At 42.4% G+C, this 18,964-nt stretch overlaps 1 protein-coding gene across 1 annotated transcript; it reads left to right on the top strand.

Moving 5' to 3' along the window:
* Positions 1 to 3,490: 3,490 nt before the first annotated feature.
* Positions 3,491 to 18,777, top strand: aebp1a (AE binding protein 1a). The gene is made up of 20 exons (XM_074618419.1): positions 3,491 to 4,049; positions 8,656 to 8,913; positions 9,059 to 9,118; positions 9,605 to 9,655; positions 9,797 to 9,856; positions 9,956 to 10,015; positions 11,559 to 11,636; positions 12,767 to 12,876; positions 12,964 to 13,103; positions 14,573 to 14,657; positions 14,740 to 14,884; positions 15,535 to 15,614; positions 15,696 to 15,819; positions 15,920 to 16,116; positions 16,441 to 16,614; positions 16,702 to 16,827; positions 16,906 to 17,152; positions 17,283 to 17,422; positions 17,646 to 17,745; positions 17,852 to 18,777. Exons 1-20 carry the CDS (start codon positions 3,785 to 3,787, stop codon positions 18,412 to 18,414), a joined length of 3,063 nt encoding a protein of 1,020 aa, XP_074474520.1. The 5' UTR covers positions 3,491 to 3,784; the 3' UTR covers positions 18,415 to 18,777.
* Positions 18,778 to 18,964: the final 187 nt, after the last annotated feature.

An 18,964-nucleotide genomic window follows, 5' to 3' on the forward strand; every position in this document is an offset into this window, starting at 1 on the left:
GAGAAAAAACACTAAAGCAGAAAGTATTATATTTTGTGTGTCTTTGAAATACTTAATGAGTTCAACTTGGCCAAGAAAGAGTTGGACAGAGTTTACCGGTTAGGATGTCCACACTCCAGACCATCTGTTCTCTCACACACACACAGCTGCGCACATCTGTATGTAATTTAGCACACACTCCTATCCTCAGAAGTCAGGCGGTTCTGAACTCTCCTTAATGTCCGTCATTATGAGACAAATCAGTGAAGTATTTAGTTTGAATTAATCAGAAACAAAGAAAAAAACAAACATGAACATGATTCAGCATTGACTTTTTTTAATGTGCTAGACATTTCTGAGGTTTGTTGACTCAATAAATAAGTCTTAAAATATCCAGGAATAGATTTTTAGGAAGAGGAAACATCCTGTTATCATCAGCTGCTGGCAGGAAATAAACCGATCTGAAACCACTTCGTCCATCAATGAGGGATTAGAAACAGACGGAGGCCAAAGAAAACAGAAAAGTGGGAGATAGTGGAGGCTATTGTTACTCAACCACATTCACTCACACACTCACACAGTCACACACTCACACACACACACACTCACACACTCTCACACACTCTCACACACTAGCAGGGAAATGAGTCAAAATCTAGTGGAAACAGATTGAATGTTTTCCACGAAGTCTGCATGATAAAACAGCAACTGGCTTTTCTTCTGTCATAAACCACAAAGTTTTTCTCCGAAATGTTTGGCTTTAATCTCAGAGAATCTCAGAGTTTTTTCTTGGACATTTATGACTTTATAATCTCAACGAATATTCAAGTATTTTTCTCGTAAATTTGAGAGTTTTGTCTTGTAAATTTACCACTTTAATCTCAGAGAATATCAGAGTTTCTTTCTCTTAAATTTATGACTTCAATCTCAGAAATTCTGATTTCTTTTCTCTGAATATTACCCCCCCTCCGTGGTTCTCCAGGACAGTGACGCTATAAACACATGATGATCTTATAGACCATGATGCATTGCTGCAGATGATGATATTATAGACCATGATGCATTGCTGCAGATTAAACTAGTCAACAGGATATAAAGGAGTTAAACATACACATGAATGCAGCAGTAATATTAATCCAGAAACATCAGATAGATGACAGGAAACACTGACAGGTTAAGTCAGGTTTTGAATGCAGGACTTGTACTTGTAGTGGAGTATTTTCACAGTGTGGTATTAGTACTTTTACTGCAGTAAAAGGATCTGAATACTTCTACCACCGCTGGATAAAACACAATGTCTCAGATGTATCTGAGCAGATGTTCCCAGATGAAACAGCTGTTGTTATTCTGCTTTGTGGACATGAGTCACCACATCCTGGTCCCGTGGTCAGTGACATTTCACATTTCTAAAGACAAAGTCATGGTTATCGACTTTAGAACAAGAGACTGTGATTTAGCAGATTGTTAACCAGCTCAGAGTGCAGGGTCACCTTCGCTTTTGTCCAGATTCTCGTCGTAAAAATCAAACGTGTCAGGTAATTGTGACGGCTCCGACCGGTCTGATGTTCGGTCTGGAGGCAAAACATGAAGTCCCTCTGCAAGATAACATGTCCTGACTGTCAGTGTTGATCCACATGACCGGGACAGACGCTCCAAAATCTTGAAAATGCTTTTGCTGGACTACATACTGCTTTCAGATTTCTCAAAGGATCCTGTAAAACATGCTGTTTAAATGATCTATGTGGACTTCACTCTCTTGAGTAACATTATTTAAATGAAGAAGTCGTATTACCCAACACTTTATGGATTGTGGTCGCAGTCAGCGACGGGTCAGAACAACTGGTACCAGATGTTTGGACGGAAGTATTTCTGAACAAACTGAGTCATGTTATAAAGTCAGCAGAGAGACATTCTCCAGCAGACGATCCACTGAGATTTATTCATGCTGCTATTGAGGTTTAGGAAGTCAGTCGGGAGAAGAGCGATAAAATATCTTTTCCATCTAGAAAAGCCTTCAGTGACGTTCTTTGCTCTCGTTGTTCTTTCTGATAGAACTGATGCTGTTGCAGCAGCTACGTTAACCTCTTCAGGAGCCGCCAGTGTGGTTAAGACCAAACAGTCGCCGCTCTGAGTCATCACACAGACCTATACCACAGCAATAGCTGCCAGCAGCTCCTCACAGGACGCTGATGGGTCCGTAACGCTGTGGTTAACACAAGCTGAAGAGATTTCTTATTCTACGACATAAAATACGTCAGTAAATATCCCACTAGTGAATTTTGAAGCCTTTATGTGTCTTAATAAAGGCGGTTGCTAACAAAATGAGACGACTAAACGTCATCACGCCGACTCGTCCTCCTTTGCAGCCTTGTTGTGTTTACTCGCCCTCAGGTGACCGTGGTGTAGTTCGGCCTCCGGGGCTGAAGCAGGAAGAGAAACGTTATTGTCTCCCGACTGCGCCCGCAGGGAGACACCGGCACCCGTCGGAGACGATAACGTTTCTCTCTGCGGAGCCCCGTCACTTCACAAGACACGGGAAACCTCTGTTGGTCTGGAGGAGCTGCAGCAGTTATTTCTGCACAAACGTCCACTGTACATTCACTAGATATTCTCTGAGCTAAACTAACTCTTCTGCAGTGTGGAGTGAGCGCGCGTTCACGTGTAGAGGTGGAGCGAGACAGCGAGAACGCGCGCGTTGTGTAGTGAAGGCAAGCAGGCAGAGGAGCAGAGACTCCGGCCACACGCGAGCGTGCATGGGATCACGAACTGGTAGATTTATACGTGTAAAAAGTTACAAACAGTCCCTTTAACTAGTCTTGCTTAAAAGGGGCGGCTGTGGCTCAGAGGTAGAGCGGGTCGCCCACCAAGTGGAAGGTCGGCGGTTCAATCCACGGCTCCACTAGTCCACATGTCGAAGTGTCCCAAACTGCTCCCGAAGGCTGAGCCATCGGTGTGTGAATGAGTATTTTGATTAGATCCTGATGGGCAGGTTGACAGCTTCTGACATCAGTGTATGAATGTGTATGTGAACACTGACATAGCAGTGTAAAGACTAGCAAGGCGCTATATAAATGCAAGTCTATTTACCATTTAAACAAGTTTATACAACTAACCGAGAAAACATCTGTTGCTGTTTTCTGCCCACGTTGTTTACAACCTCATAAGTTTGTGTATCTCTGGAGTGTCTGCAGGAGGCAAGCAGAGATCCTGAAGTCCATGTTTCTGTTTCTGTTCAGAAGAAATGTGGCGCTTCAGCCTGTTTTATAAGTCTCTCTATGTTTTCTATCTTTTGATTGAATCCACATCGACTCTGGTTGAGTCTCTGAACAACTGCAGACCAGAGTAAAATGTGCTTCTTTAATTTTCTTCTTTTCTTCTTTCTCTCGTAGGAATGTCACATGTGGCAGATGCTCCTCCCCTCTGCTCAGAGATGGGTGAGGGGAAAAGGGGGTGAAGGGCCAAGAGGGAGAGATGTGAGTGAGGAGGAGGAGGAGGAGGAGGAGGAGGAAGAAGAGGGAGGTGTGCTGCTGGAGAAAATCCACTCCAGACAGATACATTTCCTCCTCTCCAGCTCGACCAGCAGGCTGCTTTAAAACCTCCAGCCCACAACAGTTTCTTCCTCTCTGCACGCTGACTCACCATCAGAGAGGAGGAAGACTCTCCAGACCTCCACAACATCAACCTTTTGTTCTCTGCAGAACACACTTCTGAAGAGAAAGCTCAATCTGTGCGTCTGCAGGTCAGATGTTTGAGTTGTTTTAGTTTGAGAGATTCAGAGTTTTTCTTGGTGTTTTTCATTGGAGTCATGAGGGCCGAGGTGCTGGTCGTCTGGGTGGGTTTGACCCTGAGCTGCTGTGCTGCTCTGGTCGGAGCTCGAGAAGATGATGTGGAGGAGAAGAAACTCTCCATAGATCAGATTCGAATGAGAAGAGAAACCCGAGAACTGGTGGAGCACAGGATGCCGGGGGAGGAAGAGGCTGTAGAAATGATGAGAGATGAGCCTGTTGAGGTGGTGGAAGAGGAGAGGACGAAACCAAGGAAGAAGAAAACACCTGAGGAAATTGAGGCAGGTAAGAAGCAGCTATGGTACGACTAACACAGACACAAAGTCTACTGGGGGTCTTATAACCCTCTGAGACCCACAATAGACCAGTTCTTGTCTTTATTAGTGGGGTCCAGGAGGTCTTTAGGGGAGATAGCAGGTCAACAGTAGATGTCACATAGAAGTGGTGTACATCATCTGAAAGCTGAGAACCTGGAGATTAATTTGAGATGCAGCTCAGCACTGTGTCTCAAGTTGTTCTAGTGTATCAGGGTTTAGAACATGATGATAGAAGTATATGATGGTCATCCCCATGCTCTAGTATGTCTCATAAGTTGTTGCAGCAATTTTGGGTTTGTTACACAGATTTGGTGCTAAATTTAACCATTTTTTACCACTCAAGAATTCATAAAAATGATCAATAATCCCTCCAAAATACCACATTAAGACACCGAGACCTTGAGGAACACCATAGTCAAAAAACATGCTGTGATTTGGGATCAAAAACTTTTGACATCTTGGAGATTTCTGCAACATTTTTCAGTGATTTGATGGCGAGCACTTCTGTTGTGTAAACTGCTCAGAAACAACCTTATTGTCAATCTAGCTAGGAAAGCCTTCCATCCTCTGAATGCTCTAGGTCTCTAGTTTGATCCATCCATCCTCTAAATACTCTAGGTCTCTAGTCTGATCCATCCATCCTCTGAATGCTCTAGGTCTCTAGTCTGATCCATCCATCCTCTGAATGCTCTAGGTCTCTAGTTTGATCCATCCATCCTCTGAATGCTCTAGGTCTCTAGTCTGATCCATCCATCCTCTGAATGCTCTAGGTCTCTAGTCTGATCCATCCATCCTCTGAATGCTCTAGGTCTCTAGTTTGATTCATCCATCCTCTGAATGCTCTAGGTCTCTAGTCTGATCCATCCATCCTCTGAATGCTCTAGGTCTCTAGTGTGATCCATCCATCCTCTGAATGCTCTAGGTCTCTAGTTTGATTCATCCATCCTCTGAATGCTCTAGGTCTCTAGTTTGATTCATCCATCCTCTGAATGCTCTAGGTCTCTAGTCTGATCCATCCATCCTCTGAATGCTCTAGGTCTCTAGTGTGATCCATCCATCCTCTGAATGCTCTAGGTCTCTAGTTTGATTCATCCATCCTCTGAATGCTCTAGGTCTCTAGTTTGTGGCTGTAAAGTTTCATGAGGCTGTCATTATCCTAGAGGTCAGCACAGGTCATTTTATACAGTGAGGTCAAGTCTCAAAAGATGGTCTTACTACAATGAAATGGGAGGCAAATATATCACATTTATACTGCATTCAAAAAAACTGCATGGTTTTTTAACCTCCTTCCTGACGAGCTAGTATGACATGGTTGGTACCGATGGATTCATCAGGATTTCTAGTTTTATATGATACCAGGATCTTCATTCTAGCTTTAAAACTGAGCCACTACAACCTGATTAAGTGTGCAGATCTTTCTTGACCTTGACTCTGCTCTGAGCTTGCAGCCAAGACTCTGAGGAGACACAGACAGGAAAAGCTGCAATCAATCTTTGAGGAAGGAAAACATTTGGTTTGTTATCTGGTGCAGCTTTTCTCTCTCAACTTGAAGATTAGCTTATCTTTGTGCGTGTTTACCACATGCATTAACATTTAGTTTAGACGGAGGGAGCTCAGTGATTCAGAGATGACGAGGCAGAGGCTTGCAGTGATCCAGTTGGTGGTCTGACATTTTCTTGGCAGCCTGACAGGACCGGCCGTCTCTGCCAGGAACACAGCTCTCGTACACAACTGTTTTAGGTTTAAGTAGCTTGTTTTGTCCAACACAACGATCACAGAGTGAGTTTTTACAGCGGGAGCGGCGTCTGTGCTTCTCCAACAAAGACACATCTGTGAAAAACACAAAGTCTGAGCAACAGCAGAAATATTTCCACTACGATTTTTCCATGAGTGAGCAGGATTTATGAGAGGGCCCACTTTCAGGAGCATTGATGCACCGATGGTCTGAACTTTCCGCTGCATGAAGCAAAACCACAACCCTTAGCAGCCAGAGATTTTCATGTGTGGCTGATTTAAGTTACATAAAAGGCCATAATTAACAAAACCTGAGACCCAAAACTATTTTTTTCTTTGCTTTTGTTTATCAGCTCTGCTGAGCGCGCAACATCTTTATCAGCTCTGACTTGCTGTCAAGTCATGAATGCTGTTATCTTAAGTTTACTTTGATAACATTTACTGGAAACGTGGCTGGAAAATGTGTTGTTGGGCCTCTACACCTCAAACCTCAACCTAAATGTTCCCATTAAGTTCAGACTTTATGCCCAAAGCCTCAAACTAATCCTCTGCTGACATGCTTCCAGTTGTCCTCAATGTTTCTGTGTTTCTATTAAGTTGATTAAACACAGATTTATTTAGAAAATGTATATACTGGAAAATCTGCACAGCTCACACCGGACCAACATTTCGACATATACTTATAACATAGGTTATATTTATATTTCTTTATCTTTCAGTCAGTGCTGCACCTGATTTGACTGTTATCAGCTCATTAAATGTGCGTTATCAGTCATTATAAGCCTCATAGATGATGGTCAGTAGGAGCCTGCTACACCTACTACGTTGTAAAGTGAAACTTAAAAGCAACACGTTCCAACATGTTCGGTCCAGCTTCTTTAGGTTTAGGCAACAAACCAACTTAGTTAAGTTTAGGGAAAAGATGGTGTTTTGTTGGTCGGTTGGTCCACCAACTTTGGTCCAAACTGAACTATTTCAACAACTACTGGATGGATTATTATGCAATAGACATGCAGAGAACCTGGAACGTTTGGGTCCCGCTGTGTCTGGTTGGTAATCCAGCTATGATTGTATTTTACCATCATTTGGCAAAGGAACCATTTGACTTAAAGGTCCCATATCATGCTCATTTTCAGGTTCATGTTTGTATTTTGGGTTTCTACCAGAACATGTTTACAAGCTTTAATGTTCAAAAAACACTTTATTTTCCTCATACTGTCTGTCTGAATATGCCTGTATTTACTCTCTGTCTGAAACGCTCCGTTTTAGTGCATTTCAACGGAATTGCGTTGCTAGGTAACAGCTTGGGTCCATGTTTACATCCTGTCAGCTGATGTCATTCACATACATAATGCAACAGGAAATAAACTGGGACACATTTAGTATGTTTACGTTTAAAACTGTGAAATGGTCTAAAAATTGTATATTTGGGACATCACAAATGGACAGAAATCCTGATGGCTTGTTTCAAACGCACAATTTGTGAATACGGGCTGTGTGTATTTCTCCGTGGATTGAGCTTTTTGATACTTTCACGGTATTTATATAGCACTTAAACCTGCTTTATAACATAAAAGACATGAAAATCTCACTTTTTACAATATGGGACCTTTAAAACTATAATGGTGTCTGAGAAAAGCTTTGAGGTCTGAGCACTGGACCTGCAGTATATAATACATGTTATAGTTGACTGGTAATGAAGAGTGGCTGCCCGGTTCAGAACACCGGGGGTGAGTAATGGGTTGTAGTGGAACATCAGGAAACACGTCTAGCAGAAGAAAACAAGCCGCCCTCTGTGTCGGCGTTGGCGTTGGCATTGGCGTTGGCGTTGGCGTTGGCGTCTGATGATGATGGTTACATAACGACGGTGCATTAAAAACACTGAAGTTCTTTGAAGATCTCCTCTCTGTAATATTCCTCCACATGGAACCAACTATTTTATACTTTAAAGTCTTTAAGCAGTTTCTCATCAGACAGTTGAGGAGGTGGAACGAGACTCTGAGCTGTTTGAAGGTTGTGACATCGCCTCCATCCAGCTGTTAGTGGGTCTGTTAACAGCTGGATTTACAGGATATTTACAGAGCACACACTGTAAAAACATCAGGTTTTCACTACTTAAAAATATAACTGGAATTTTGCATTTACTGTTTAGCTATTGTATATATAAGTCAACGTTTGGTTTAAAATAACTACAGAAGTGGCGTTACTGAAGTACGGAAGTTACGTGACAAATAAATCAATGTTTTTCTGGCCTCACGCGGGGCACCAAAATGGTCTCCTGAGTATTTTTTGACCCACCCATCCACCCCGATCTCCTCCTTACGCAGCGTTTCTCGCTCTTTATACTTCCTGGTTCATAATTACGTGGATTACATACAAATTGATTTCATGGAATATATATAATAAATATGAATCACTGTGCATTACTTGCTACAAACGATGTATGAGAACAGCTTGAACCAGGAGGACAAAACATGACCTTTCCTCTCGCTCTGCCATCAGATCTAGCTCTTATAGAACGACTCCTTCATGTTCTCTGGACAGTATTGACCGTCAAAGGAACGACTATCTGGGGAGATCATTAGGCCTCGGTAATGGTCGTTATGTCTCAGACTAAAAAAAAACAATGAATTCTCTTTCAGAAGCAGGTCCTGCTGCGTTTATGTGTTCTGTCTGTCTGAGTTTCAGTTGTAACTTGTTTTATAGGTACAGTTAGACGTTTCCTTTAAATACGTCTGAGCTAACAAACAGACAAACAAGACAATAAGAGAAACATAAAAGTTCATATAACCCTCCAATATAAAAATAACTGGTTGTTTTCTTCTTCTGACTCTCCGCAGCCAGAGCAAAGAAAGCAGCGGAGAAGGAAGCCAAAGCAAAGAAGCAGAAAGGCCCTAAACCCACCAAAAAGCCCAAAGCCCCGAAAGCCACCAAAAAACCCAAAGTGCCAAAACCCACGAAGAAGCCGAAGGCGCCCAAAGCCACCAGGAAACCGAAGGAGACGACCACGGCGCCGCCGCCGCCGCCGCCGGTCACCAAGAGTCCTTCTCTGGACGAGGAAGAGGAGCGGCTGCTGATTGAACTGGGCTGGGACACACGTATGTTCACAATATACTCATATATGGTTATGGTTTTTATGGGTATTGGAACACACAGATATTCCTGATATAATTTAGATGTAAATGTCTGGTCTGACAGGACGGTGGGGTTCCACCTTTTAACTGTTGAACTTGATCTCCACAGTGATCCGACCTGTGACCCCGGTGGAGCCGGCGTGGGAAGAGCCCGTCGAGCCGGGACTGGGTGAGACTTTCATCACGGGTCACTGAACCAGGTTTTAGTGCTCGCTCACAAAATAAAGTTGTGGCCATAAATGTCATAAAAGCAGAGCAGAGACTTTATCACATTAAAACCCCCGACAACGTGTGTGCTTCAGTACAAACTACTCAGAATTACTATTTCAAAAACCTCTCAGTGAGCCGGACGTACGTTTTATCATCAACATCCACTCAGAGCCAAAAGTTTTATGAAGCCTTTTACGACGAAGCTGAAGAGTTCCAGCGGGTAACGATGAAGTGAAATAGACATTAATACTGCTGTTCTCCATGAAGCAGATAAAGACACTACGGGGTAAATAATAATTAAATTAAAGGAGGTAATGCAGATTTATATCTCCTATAATGATGATGAACTTCTGTTATTAATGTGCTGCAGTGGAGTTATTTTTCTTTGTTTGATAGCAGAGATTTTGCCGTTATAATAATACTGTTTGTGCTGTTTTCTTCACAGATCGTGATAGAAAACGAACCACAACTACTGAGGTCATCATGTATATACCAGGTACCCCTCTGTCATACTATATGGGTTTCATTTTTATCTTATAATCTATGTATTAGGGTTATAATAACGCCTCTCAGGGCCTCCGTACTGAGGGATCGTCATGGAATAAAGTCTGTAATCATCTATCTGCTTCTGTTTCAGAGGAATCCACCACCGTCCCGTATGTCGGCCCTTGGTATGAAGAGTACGATTACGCCGACTGTACGTCCGTCATCATATATAACATAGATATCACTTCCTATCAATAATAAATGAGCTGCAGTTATGAGATGTTTTCTGTGTTTGATTCTGTCTTCACAGTGTCCGCTAAGAAACAAGAAGAAGAGGAGGACAGAGCTCGCAAAGAAAAGGCAGAAAAAGGTTTTTAATTTACATTTTTTTTCTGGAAATCACGTAGATTAATCCGCCGCTGAAAATAGTCCCCCAAAAAAACCCCATTTCCTTCCTGTTTGATTGATAAAATGAGCAGCTGTTTTAGGAAATTACTGAGACTTTAGAGAATAAAGTCATAGGTTTATAAAGTAGTGTTATTTTATTTTTTCTTGTAAAGTTATGACTTTATTCTCGTAATATCCCGACTTTGTTTATCGTAAAGTTATGACTTTATTCTCGTAATATTCCGACTTTGTTTATCGTAAAGTTATGACTTTATTCTCGTAATATTCCGACTTTTTTTCTCATAAAGTTCTGACTTTATTCTCGTAATATCCCGACTTTGTTTATCGTAAAGTTATGACTTTATTCTCGTAATATCCCGACTTTGTTTATCGTAAAGTTATGACTTTATTCTCGTAATATTCCGACTTTTTTTCTCATAAAGTTCTGACTTTATTCTCGTAATATCCCGACTTTGTTTATCGTAAAGTTATGACTTTATTCTCGTAATATTGCGACTTTGTTTCTCCTTAAGTTATGACTTTATTCTCGTAATATTCCGACTTTGTTTATCGTAAAGTTATGACTTTATTCTCGTAATATCCCGACTTTGTTTATCGTAAAGTTATGACTTTATTCTCGTAATATTCCGACTTTTTTTCTCATAAAGTTCTGACTTTATTCTCGTAATATCCCGACTTTGTTTATCGTAAAGTTATGACTTTATTCTCGTAATATTCCGACTTTGTTTCTCCTTAAGTTATGACTTTATTCTCGTAATATTCCGACTTTGTTTATCGTAAAGTTCTGACTTTATTCTCGTAATATCCCGACTTTGTTTATCGTAAAGTTATGACTTTATTCTCGTAATATTCCGACTTTGTTTCTCCTTAAGTTATGACTTTATTCTCGTAATATTCCGACTTTGTTTATCGTAAAGTTCTGACTTTATTCTCGTAATATTACGACTTTTTTTTCTCGTTAACTTATGACTTTATTCTCGTAATATTACGACTTTTTTTCTCGTTAATTTAAGTTTGGTGAGCCGGACGCATTGTGCTGGACGGGCTAATTTGCATAAAGGACTGTTCCCGCCTGTTCTGCGCGTTTTTAATTAATGACAATAAGAAAAGGGGGTTAGAAATATGAGCTAGAGGTGGAGGAAGAATGTGTGTTGTTATATAAAGCTCAGAGAGCAGCTGTTTGATGTTATGATGATATCAAGAGGAAGGACGGACTGAAAAGATCAGTTTGATAACGGCTGTTAAAGTCTTACATAACATTTTTCTGGAAAACAAAATGAAAAGTTACAAAACTCTACTTTGAGATCCAGTTTTCTGCGTGAAGATATTCAGCTCAATCTGACCCATATTTCAGACACAAGAGGAGGAATGTGTTGCGTGGAGATGAAGCTGCACCGTACAGCACATATGGAAATATTTTGTGTGCTGGTGGAGGAGGTGGTCGGCTGGAGAGCGAGGTCCACGTGAAAACATGTTTTAACACATGTTGTTTTCTCATTATGAAGCCGAGCGTCTGAGGAAGAAGTGGGAGGAGGAGGAAGACGAGAGACTGAAGCAGATCTCAGTGCCTGTTGAACTAAAAAGTAAGAGAATAATTCAAGTTCGTTCTCTTGTTTCTCACTTTTTAAAGTCTGAAGGGGTTTTACTTTTGAAGTATTGCACTTAAGCACAAATACGACTTGTACTTTACTATTTCCATTTTTTTTGTTACTTTATACTTTATACTTTATACTTCTACTCCACGAGTATATAAAGGAGTAAAAAATACCTCTCTTCAGCTCACATACTTTAATTCCAACCAATACTACTGTCATTGCTATTCTTCTCTTTAACATTATGCTTAACTTCATTTTATTTGCCTTTTTAAGATAAATCTATTATTATATTAAATCTATTAAAAATCTCTTTTTTATTATTATTATTATTATTTTTTATTAAATTTCTTTTTCTTTCATATGACCAACACCAACATAGGGTGGGAAGTCCTCTTTCTATGTTTTTATTTCATGTCAAAGACACTCAGTTATGTTCTACATTTAAACATTTAAAAAGAATACAAAAAGATTTTAAATAAATAAATAAATAAAAAAAGCAAAATAAAAATAAAATAAATAAAAAAAAGATTAAAAATAAAAAAGATTAAAAGAATACAAAAAGATTTCAAATAAATAAAAAAATAAAAATTGATTAATTAATTTTAAAAAAAGATTTAAAAATAAATAAAAAAAGCAAAATAAAAATAAAATAAATAAAAATTATATATATATATATATATATATATATATATATATATATATATACAGTATAGCAGTAAAATGCAACATACACTTTAGTGCAGCCGTAATATTAATCCAGAAACATCAGATAAAATAGGAAAACACTGAGAGGGAACATTTGTACTTTAACTACATTTTGCTGATACATACTTTACTTCAGTGAGGTTTTGAATGCATGACTTTTACTTGTAGTGGAGTATTTTCACATAGTGGTATTAGTACTTTTACTGTAGTAAAGGATCTGAACACTTCCTCCAACACTGTTAATCCACTGAGCCTCTTTTTTAACTACTACATTGTGTTCAACAACAACTTTTACTGCGTCTCATTAAAAAGAGAAGCAGCTTCGGCGGCTGCTCGGCTGCCAGCCAGTGTTTTGAATCAGAGTGTTTCTGGACCGTTAAACTGATCCGGTTTGTGTTTTCTTCCCGTCTCAGAGTGTCCTCCTCTGGGCCTGGAGTCTCACCGGGTGGAAGACGACCAGCTGCTGGCGTCCTCTCAGTCTCACCACGGCTTCACGGCTCAGAGGGGACGACTCAACATGCAGGTTAAACTCCAGCTACGACAGTCTACTCTCAGAGCAAACATCTGTTTACGAGTCTGGATGTAGAGTGAGCTGTGTTGTTGTGTGCAGGGCTCTGATAACGAGGAGGATCTGTACGGCGGTGCGTGGTGTGCAGAGGCAGAGGAGAGGAACCACTGGTTCGAGGTGGACGCACGCCGAGAGGTGGAGTTCACCGGGGTCATCACTCAGGGAAGAAACTCAGGGCAACTGTGAGTCTAAACTCCACTTCAGAAGATGCATACAGATGTTGATGTGATTGTTTATGGAACTGTGGAAGCCCATTTCTGCAGGGAAATAAAGCCAACAGATGAAATGTTGGGACTGACATTAAACAAGACGTTCTACTAATAGTCTGAGGTCATGTCTCTGATGTTAAATCCAGCGGTACATGTCCACCAGGTCCAGCGAGGACACTGGGGGACAGGCTGCTCCACTCAACTGGACGTTCAAGAGGTGGCGTACCCGATCTTTGAATGCACCTGATTGGTCTCTGGTTTTCTGCTCGCCGTTTCAAACAGGAAACAACACGGCGGCCTGCTCATAAACGTTCTGTTATTGTGTCTAAACAATCCAACAGAATCTACTTCTGGAATTGTTTTTTAAGAGAGAAATCGTCTATGATGCCACTACTGAATCTGGTTTCATTTTAGAACTAGATCGACTAGTTTCACACTTGGTCCAAGTTTCGTGAGCCGGATGCATCGCTCTGGACGGGCTCATTTTCATAAAGGACTGTTCCCGCCTTTTCATTTTGAAAGAGCAACAAGCCAATGAGGAAACTCCAACACTCGGCCAACCAATCGTGTGACTTCATCACTCAGTCAGTGACAGACTTTTGCGTTTGTAGGGCTGAACCTCGAGGCAAAAAGTCTAAATTATGAGATACTAGTAGATACTTTTGACTTCGTAAATATACTATGAATTTTGACAACCTGCATCAATTGAGTGTTTTTGGCCACTTGGGGGCAGGACAACAAGCTGCAAACAACATTAACATATATTTAATAACTTTATAAAGTGTCTAATATGCTCTCAAACATTATTACACGGCTTTGCTGAATGCTTGATTCGGATTGGTTAATCACGGCGTTCTACGGTCTGTTATTTCTCTATAACAGACCGTTGCTATGTATAACAGACCGTTGCTATGTATAACAGAACGTTGCTATGTATAACAGACCGTTGCTATGTATAACAGAACGTTGCTATGTATAACAGACCGTCGCTATGTATAACAGAACGTTGCTATGTATAACAGAACGTTGCTATGTATAACAGACCGTTGCTATGTATAACAGACCGTTGCTATGTATAAGAACGTTGCTATGTATAACAGACCGTTGCTATGTATAACAGAACGTTGCTATGTATAACAGACCGTCGCTATGGGCGCAGTTCTGATGTCGGACTCTGGAAGACCATTTTTGTGTCAAATTATTGATTTCTTAAGTAAGAAGCCGTGTAATAAGCGGGATAATGTACAGCTAGCGGGTCATTGTTGTGAAATAAAGCCCTTCAGGGAGGCGGAGAGGTGCCGCATCGCCCTGTCGGGGTTTATTTCACAACAATGACCGGCTAACTGTAAAAAGTCATAAGTATTATTAGTCTTATTTTGGCAGAAATGAGCTTCCATACAGATCAGCACAAATTATGATTAATCTCATTTTCCTCTCTATAGGGAGGATTTTGTGTCGTCCTACTTTGTGGCGTTCAGTAACGACAGCCGTGACTGGACGACGCTTGATGACGGCTACGCCGAGTGGGTGAGTGGAAATTAAACAATACAAATAATAGCTCACATTAGATAGATTACCGCTTTACTTTTCTACTGTTCCTCTCCTGCAGTTGTTCTATGGGAACGTGGATAAGGACACGCCGGTGTTGGGTCAGTTCGCGGCGCCCGTGGTGGCGCGCTACATCCGCATCCTGCCTCAGAGCTGGAACGGCAGTTTGTGTCTGAGAGCGGAGGTCCTGGCCTGTCAACTACCAAGTCAGTACCTCAGAGAACAACATCACGGCACCACTGACCTGCAGTCAGCAGTAAAATGTCTCAACTCTTTACGCAGCTTTGTTTGAAGACGTTCCTTGATCTCATGAGTCAGAGCGTTCTCATTCCTGACAGGAATAGGTCATCCTCCACTGGACGGAAAAACACAACGTTTTGCCAAAAAGCTTCACCCAAAAGAGTCGATTTCACAACATGAACCTCACAACATGAACCTCACAACCTCAGTGATAAAACAAAGTGTATTACATAACTGAATCACAGAATAACTGTTAAGTGTTTCCACCTTTCCCCGGTGGTGGAAAGTACATTTACTCGAGTTCTGTGCTTGCAATTTTGAGGTACTTGTACTTGGGTATTTTCTGCTACTTCTACTTCACTGCTTCTCAAAGGAAAATATAGTACTACATTTATTTTATACCTTTAGTGACTTCAAATTAATAATACAAAACATAATCGACAAATAAATGATGTTGTTTATTATTGGTTAAGATTAGGGCTGTCAAAGTTAACGCGATAATAACACGTTTATGCAAATTCATTTTAACGTCAACAGCAGAGAGATACACAGCATTACCAGTAGTAATAGTAGTAACTTCTTCTCTAGTTTGCTAACAGCGTGTTGCTTGTTTCAGGCAGCTACCGCAGTGAGAATGAAGTCACCCCGTCAGACGACCTGGACTTCAGACACCACAACTACAAGGACATGAGACAGGTCTGGCTAAGTAAAAGATAACCTGTCGTGCGTCATCGTAGTTCTGTAAAGAACGACGTCACAGATTTGTTTCTCTTCCAGATGATGAAGGTGATAAACGAAGAGTGTCCCAACATCACCAGGATCTACAACATCGGTAAAAGCTCTCAGGGCCTGAAGATGTACGCCATGGAGATCTCCGACAACCCCGGAGAGCACGAGACCGGTACGAGTGTGTTAACGTGATGCCGCTCAGGAGTCACGACTTTAAATAAAGCCACCTGTCCTGGTGTTAATAAATAAAGTTTCTGTTCTGTCCAAACTAGGCGAGCCTGAATTTCGGTACACAGCTGGTCTCCACGGTAACGAGGCGCTGGGTCGAGAGCTCCTTCTCCTGCTGATGCAGTTTCTGTGTAAGGAGTACAAGGATGAGAACCCCCGAGTGCGCCGCCTGGTGGACGGAGTGAGAATACACCTGGTGCCTTCACTCAACCCCGACGCCTACGAGCTGGCCTTCGAGATGGTACGATGGAACATTAATTACACATAAATTAAACTGCAAAACGTTGGTGTAACTACAGTAGCTTGAAGCTCTGAGACTGAGTCAGAATACTGGTATCCTCAGTCAGTGGTGGACTACGGCTGAATAGTATATCAAGTATATCAGCATCGTTGTTTTCCGCATCGTTGTTTTACGCCATGGTTGTTAACGCCATGGTTGTTTTACGCCATGGTTGTTTTACGCCAACGTCGTTGCACGCCAACGTCGTTGCACGCCAACGTTGTATTACAAAACAACACTGTGTGGAAATGAGGTGTTAACTAGTCCACCTTCTCGTTCCTCCAGGGCTCGGAGATGGGGAACTGGGCGCTGGGCCACTGGACCGAAGAAGGTTACGACATCTTCCAGAACTTCCCGGACCTCAACAGCATCCTGTGGGGAGCCGAGGACAGAGGCTGGGTCCCTCGCATCGTGCCCAACCATCACATCCCTCTCCCGGAAAACTTCGTCAACGGCTCTGTGGGTTTGTTTTTAATGCCACCAAGAACCCGTCCACCACTTATGATCCTACACATTCAAACATGTCTCTGCTTCTCGCTTTCACAGCTCGCTACGGAGACAAAATCCATCATTTCCTGGATGGAGCGCACCCCATTTGTGCTGGGAGCTAATCTGCAAGGAGGAGAAAAAATGGTCGCGTACCCTTTTGACATGCAGCGTCCATCAATCGTTGTAAGGCTACTTCACAAAGAAATAAACACATAGATGATGTCATCAGTCATATAATATTAATCCTTTAATCCCTTAAAGGTAACCGACAGCCGGCGTTGGAGAGGTAACTCCGACATGAACGAGGAGACGTGGGCTCGCATTCAGCGGCAGAACGAGGGATCTCTGAGGGAGACGGCAGACGACACCATGTTTCGATGGTTGGCGATGTCGTACGCCCACAGCCACCTGACCATGACGGAGACCTACCGAGGCTCCTGCCATGGAGATGATGTCACCGGGGGACAGGGCATCACCAACAGAGCCAGCTGGGATCCGGTGGTGGGCAGTAAGTGTGGACTTTCCCACTAATCCCAGTCATCCCTGGTGGTATCCGTGGACGGATTCATCAGTTTGGCGTCCTCATCAAGTACAGTGCACACAGGTTTACTGATCCTTCCTGTCATCCTCTCCCACAGGTATGAACGACTTCAGCTACCTGCACACCAACTGCTTCGAGCTGTCCGTCTTCTTGGGCTGTGACAAGTTTCCCCACGAGAGTGAACTTCCTCTGGAGTGGGAGAACAACCGCGAGGCTCTGCTGTCCTTCATCGAACAAGTGAGAACTGGACCGATAAGTATGAGACCGTAGACTGTATATATAGATGGACGACGCGTCTCCGCTTCTGTGCTAATGCTAACTCATTTCCATGGTTTTAGGGACTCGTTCCTGTAGCACTCGTACTCATAGTGGCTTTAAAGTCTTGTCTATAAATGTTCAACTGAAACCAGTGTAGACACTGTGATACTGTGGTTGGAACTAAATGGTGTTTCCTGTGCAGGTACATCGAGGGATAAAGGGCGTAGTGAGAGACGTGGAGGGAAATCCGCTACCTAACGCCACCGTAACCGTGGAGGGAATACGGCACGATGTCAAAACTGGTATGTTGGGTACAACAACTAAGATACTCTGTTTATTTAAGATGACAAAAATGACTTTTTTCATCAAGAACTTCAGCTCCTAACCGTTAACCCACACTCATTCTAGCTTTAGGTGGCGACTACTGGCGGCTGTTGAACCCCGGAGAGTACCGGGTGACGGCCAGAGCCGACGGCCACACCCCTCAGACCAGACTCTGCATGGTGGGCTACGACTCCGGAGCCACGTCGTGCAGCTTCACCTTAGCCAAATCCAACTGGGACCGCATCAAACAGATCATGGCGCTCAACGGCAAGAGGCCCATTCGACTAGTCCCCAAAGTCAACGTGGTGAAGACGACGGCGGCTACCAGCCCCGCCGCCCCCACCGTCGACAGCCACGCCGTCGCTCAGAACGTAGAGCGACTCCGGCGGCTACGGATCATGCGTCTACGCCGGCTGCGTCAGCAGAGACTACGAGGCGGTCTCAGCACCACTCCGACTACAACGACCACGACGACGACGACGACGACAACGACAGCCCCCACGACGATACGTATAACAGAGAGAACCACTTCCTGGTACGACTCCTGGTTTCCGGTGGACAGTTGGATGACAGAGAACCCGTTTGATAGCGTCAACTTTGACGCGGTGCCCACACAGGACTATCCTTTTGAATACACCATTGATTGATTCCTGCATCACATCTATGTAAGACCGTACTAACCACTTCAGTCAGCTGCAACATCACAGCTTCAAAATACAGTATGTTGATTATTTAGTGTTCACTTGTTGGCTAAACGGAGACGAGGGCGACTTTAAGGGAACGTCCATGAGATAAATGTTTTTGGAAAATTCTTCACAGAGAATTGATCTGGAATAGAAAGCTTCTGCTGAGCAGAGACGATATAAACACACGTTTAATTGGATTCAATAAAACAATATACGGCATGTCACAACACATATGATAATGTTCCTTTAACGGCTTTACGGTGGGATTGCTGGTTTAATGTACTGCTGAATGCATCTGATTAAAATGAGTTATTTTCTAAATAACCTTCGTCTGTGTATTATTTGGCTATTTTGGATTTTAGGTTGTAGCGGCTCAGTTTTAAAGCTAGAGTGAAGATACTGGTATCATATGACACTAGAAAACCTGATGAATCCATCGGTACCAACCATGTCATACTAGCTGGTCATGAAGGAGGTTAAATAACGCTCCAAACTTAAGCTAAATTTTGGT

This window comes from Sebastes fasciatus, chromosome 19, assembly GCF_043250625.1.
Source record: "Sebastes fasciatus isolate fSebFas1 chromosome 19, fSebFas1.pri, whole genome shotgun sequence".
Taxonomy (NCBI): Eukaryota; Metazoa; Chordata; class Actinopteri; order Perciformes; family Sebastidae; genus Sebastes; species Sebastes fasciatus.

Excerpts from the sequence above, each read along its gene's own strand:
- aebp1a (XM_074618419.1), top strand. The coding sequence starts at position 3,785 with ATGAGGGCCGAGGTGCTGGTCGTCTGGGTGGGTTTGACCCTGAGCTGC. Across the intron at positions 15,820-15,919 it reads CCCCGGAGAGCACGAGACCG|GCGAGCCTGAATTTCGGTAC; the intron begins GTACGAGTGTGT and ends TGTCCAAACTAG. Across the intron at positions 16,615-16,701 it reads AAAACTTCGTCAACGGCTCT|CTCGCTACGGAGACAAAATC; the intron begins GTGGGTTTGTTT and ends TCGCTTTCACAG.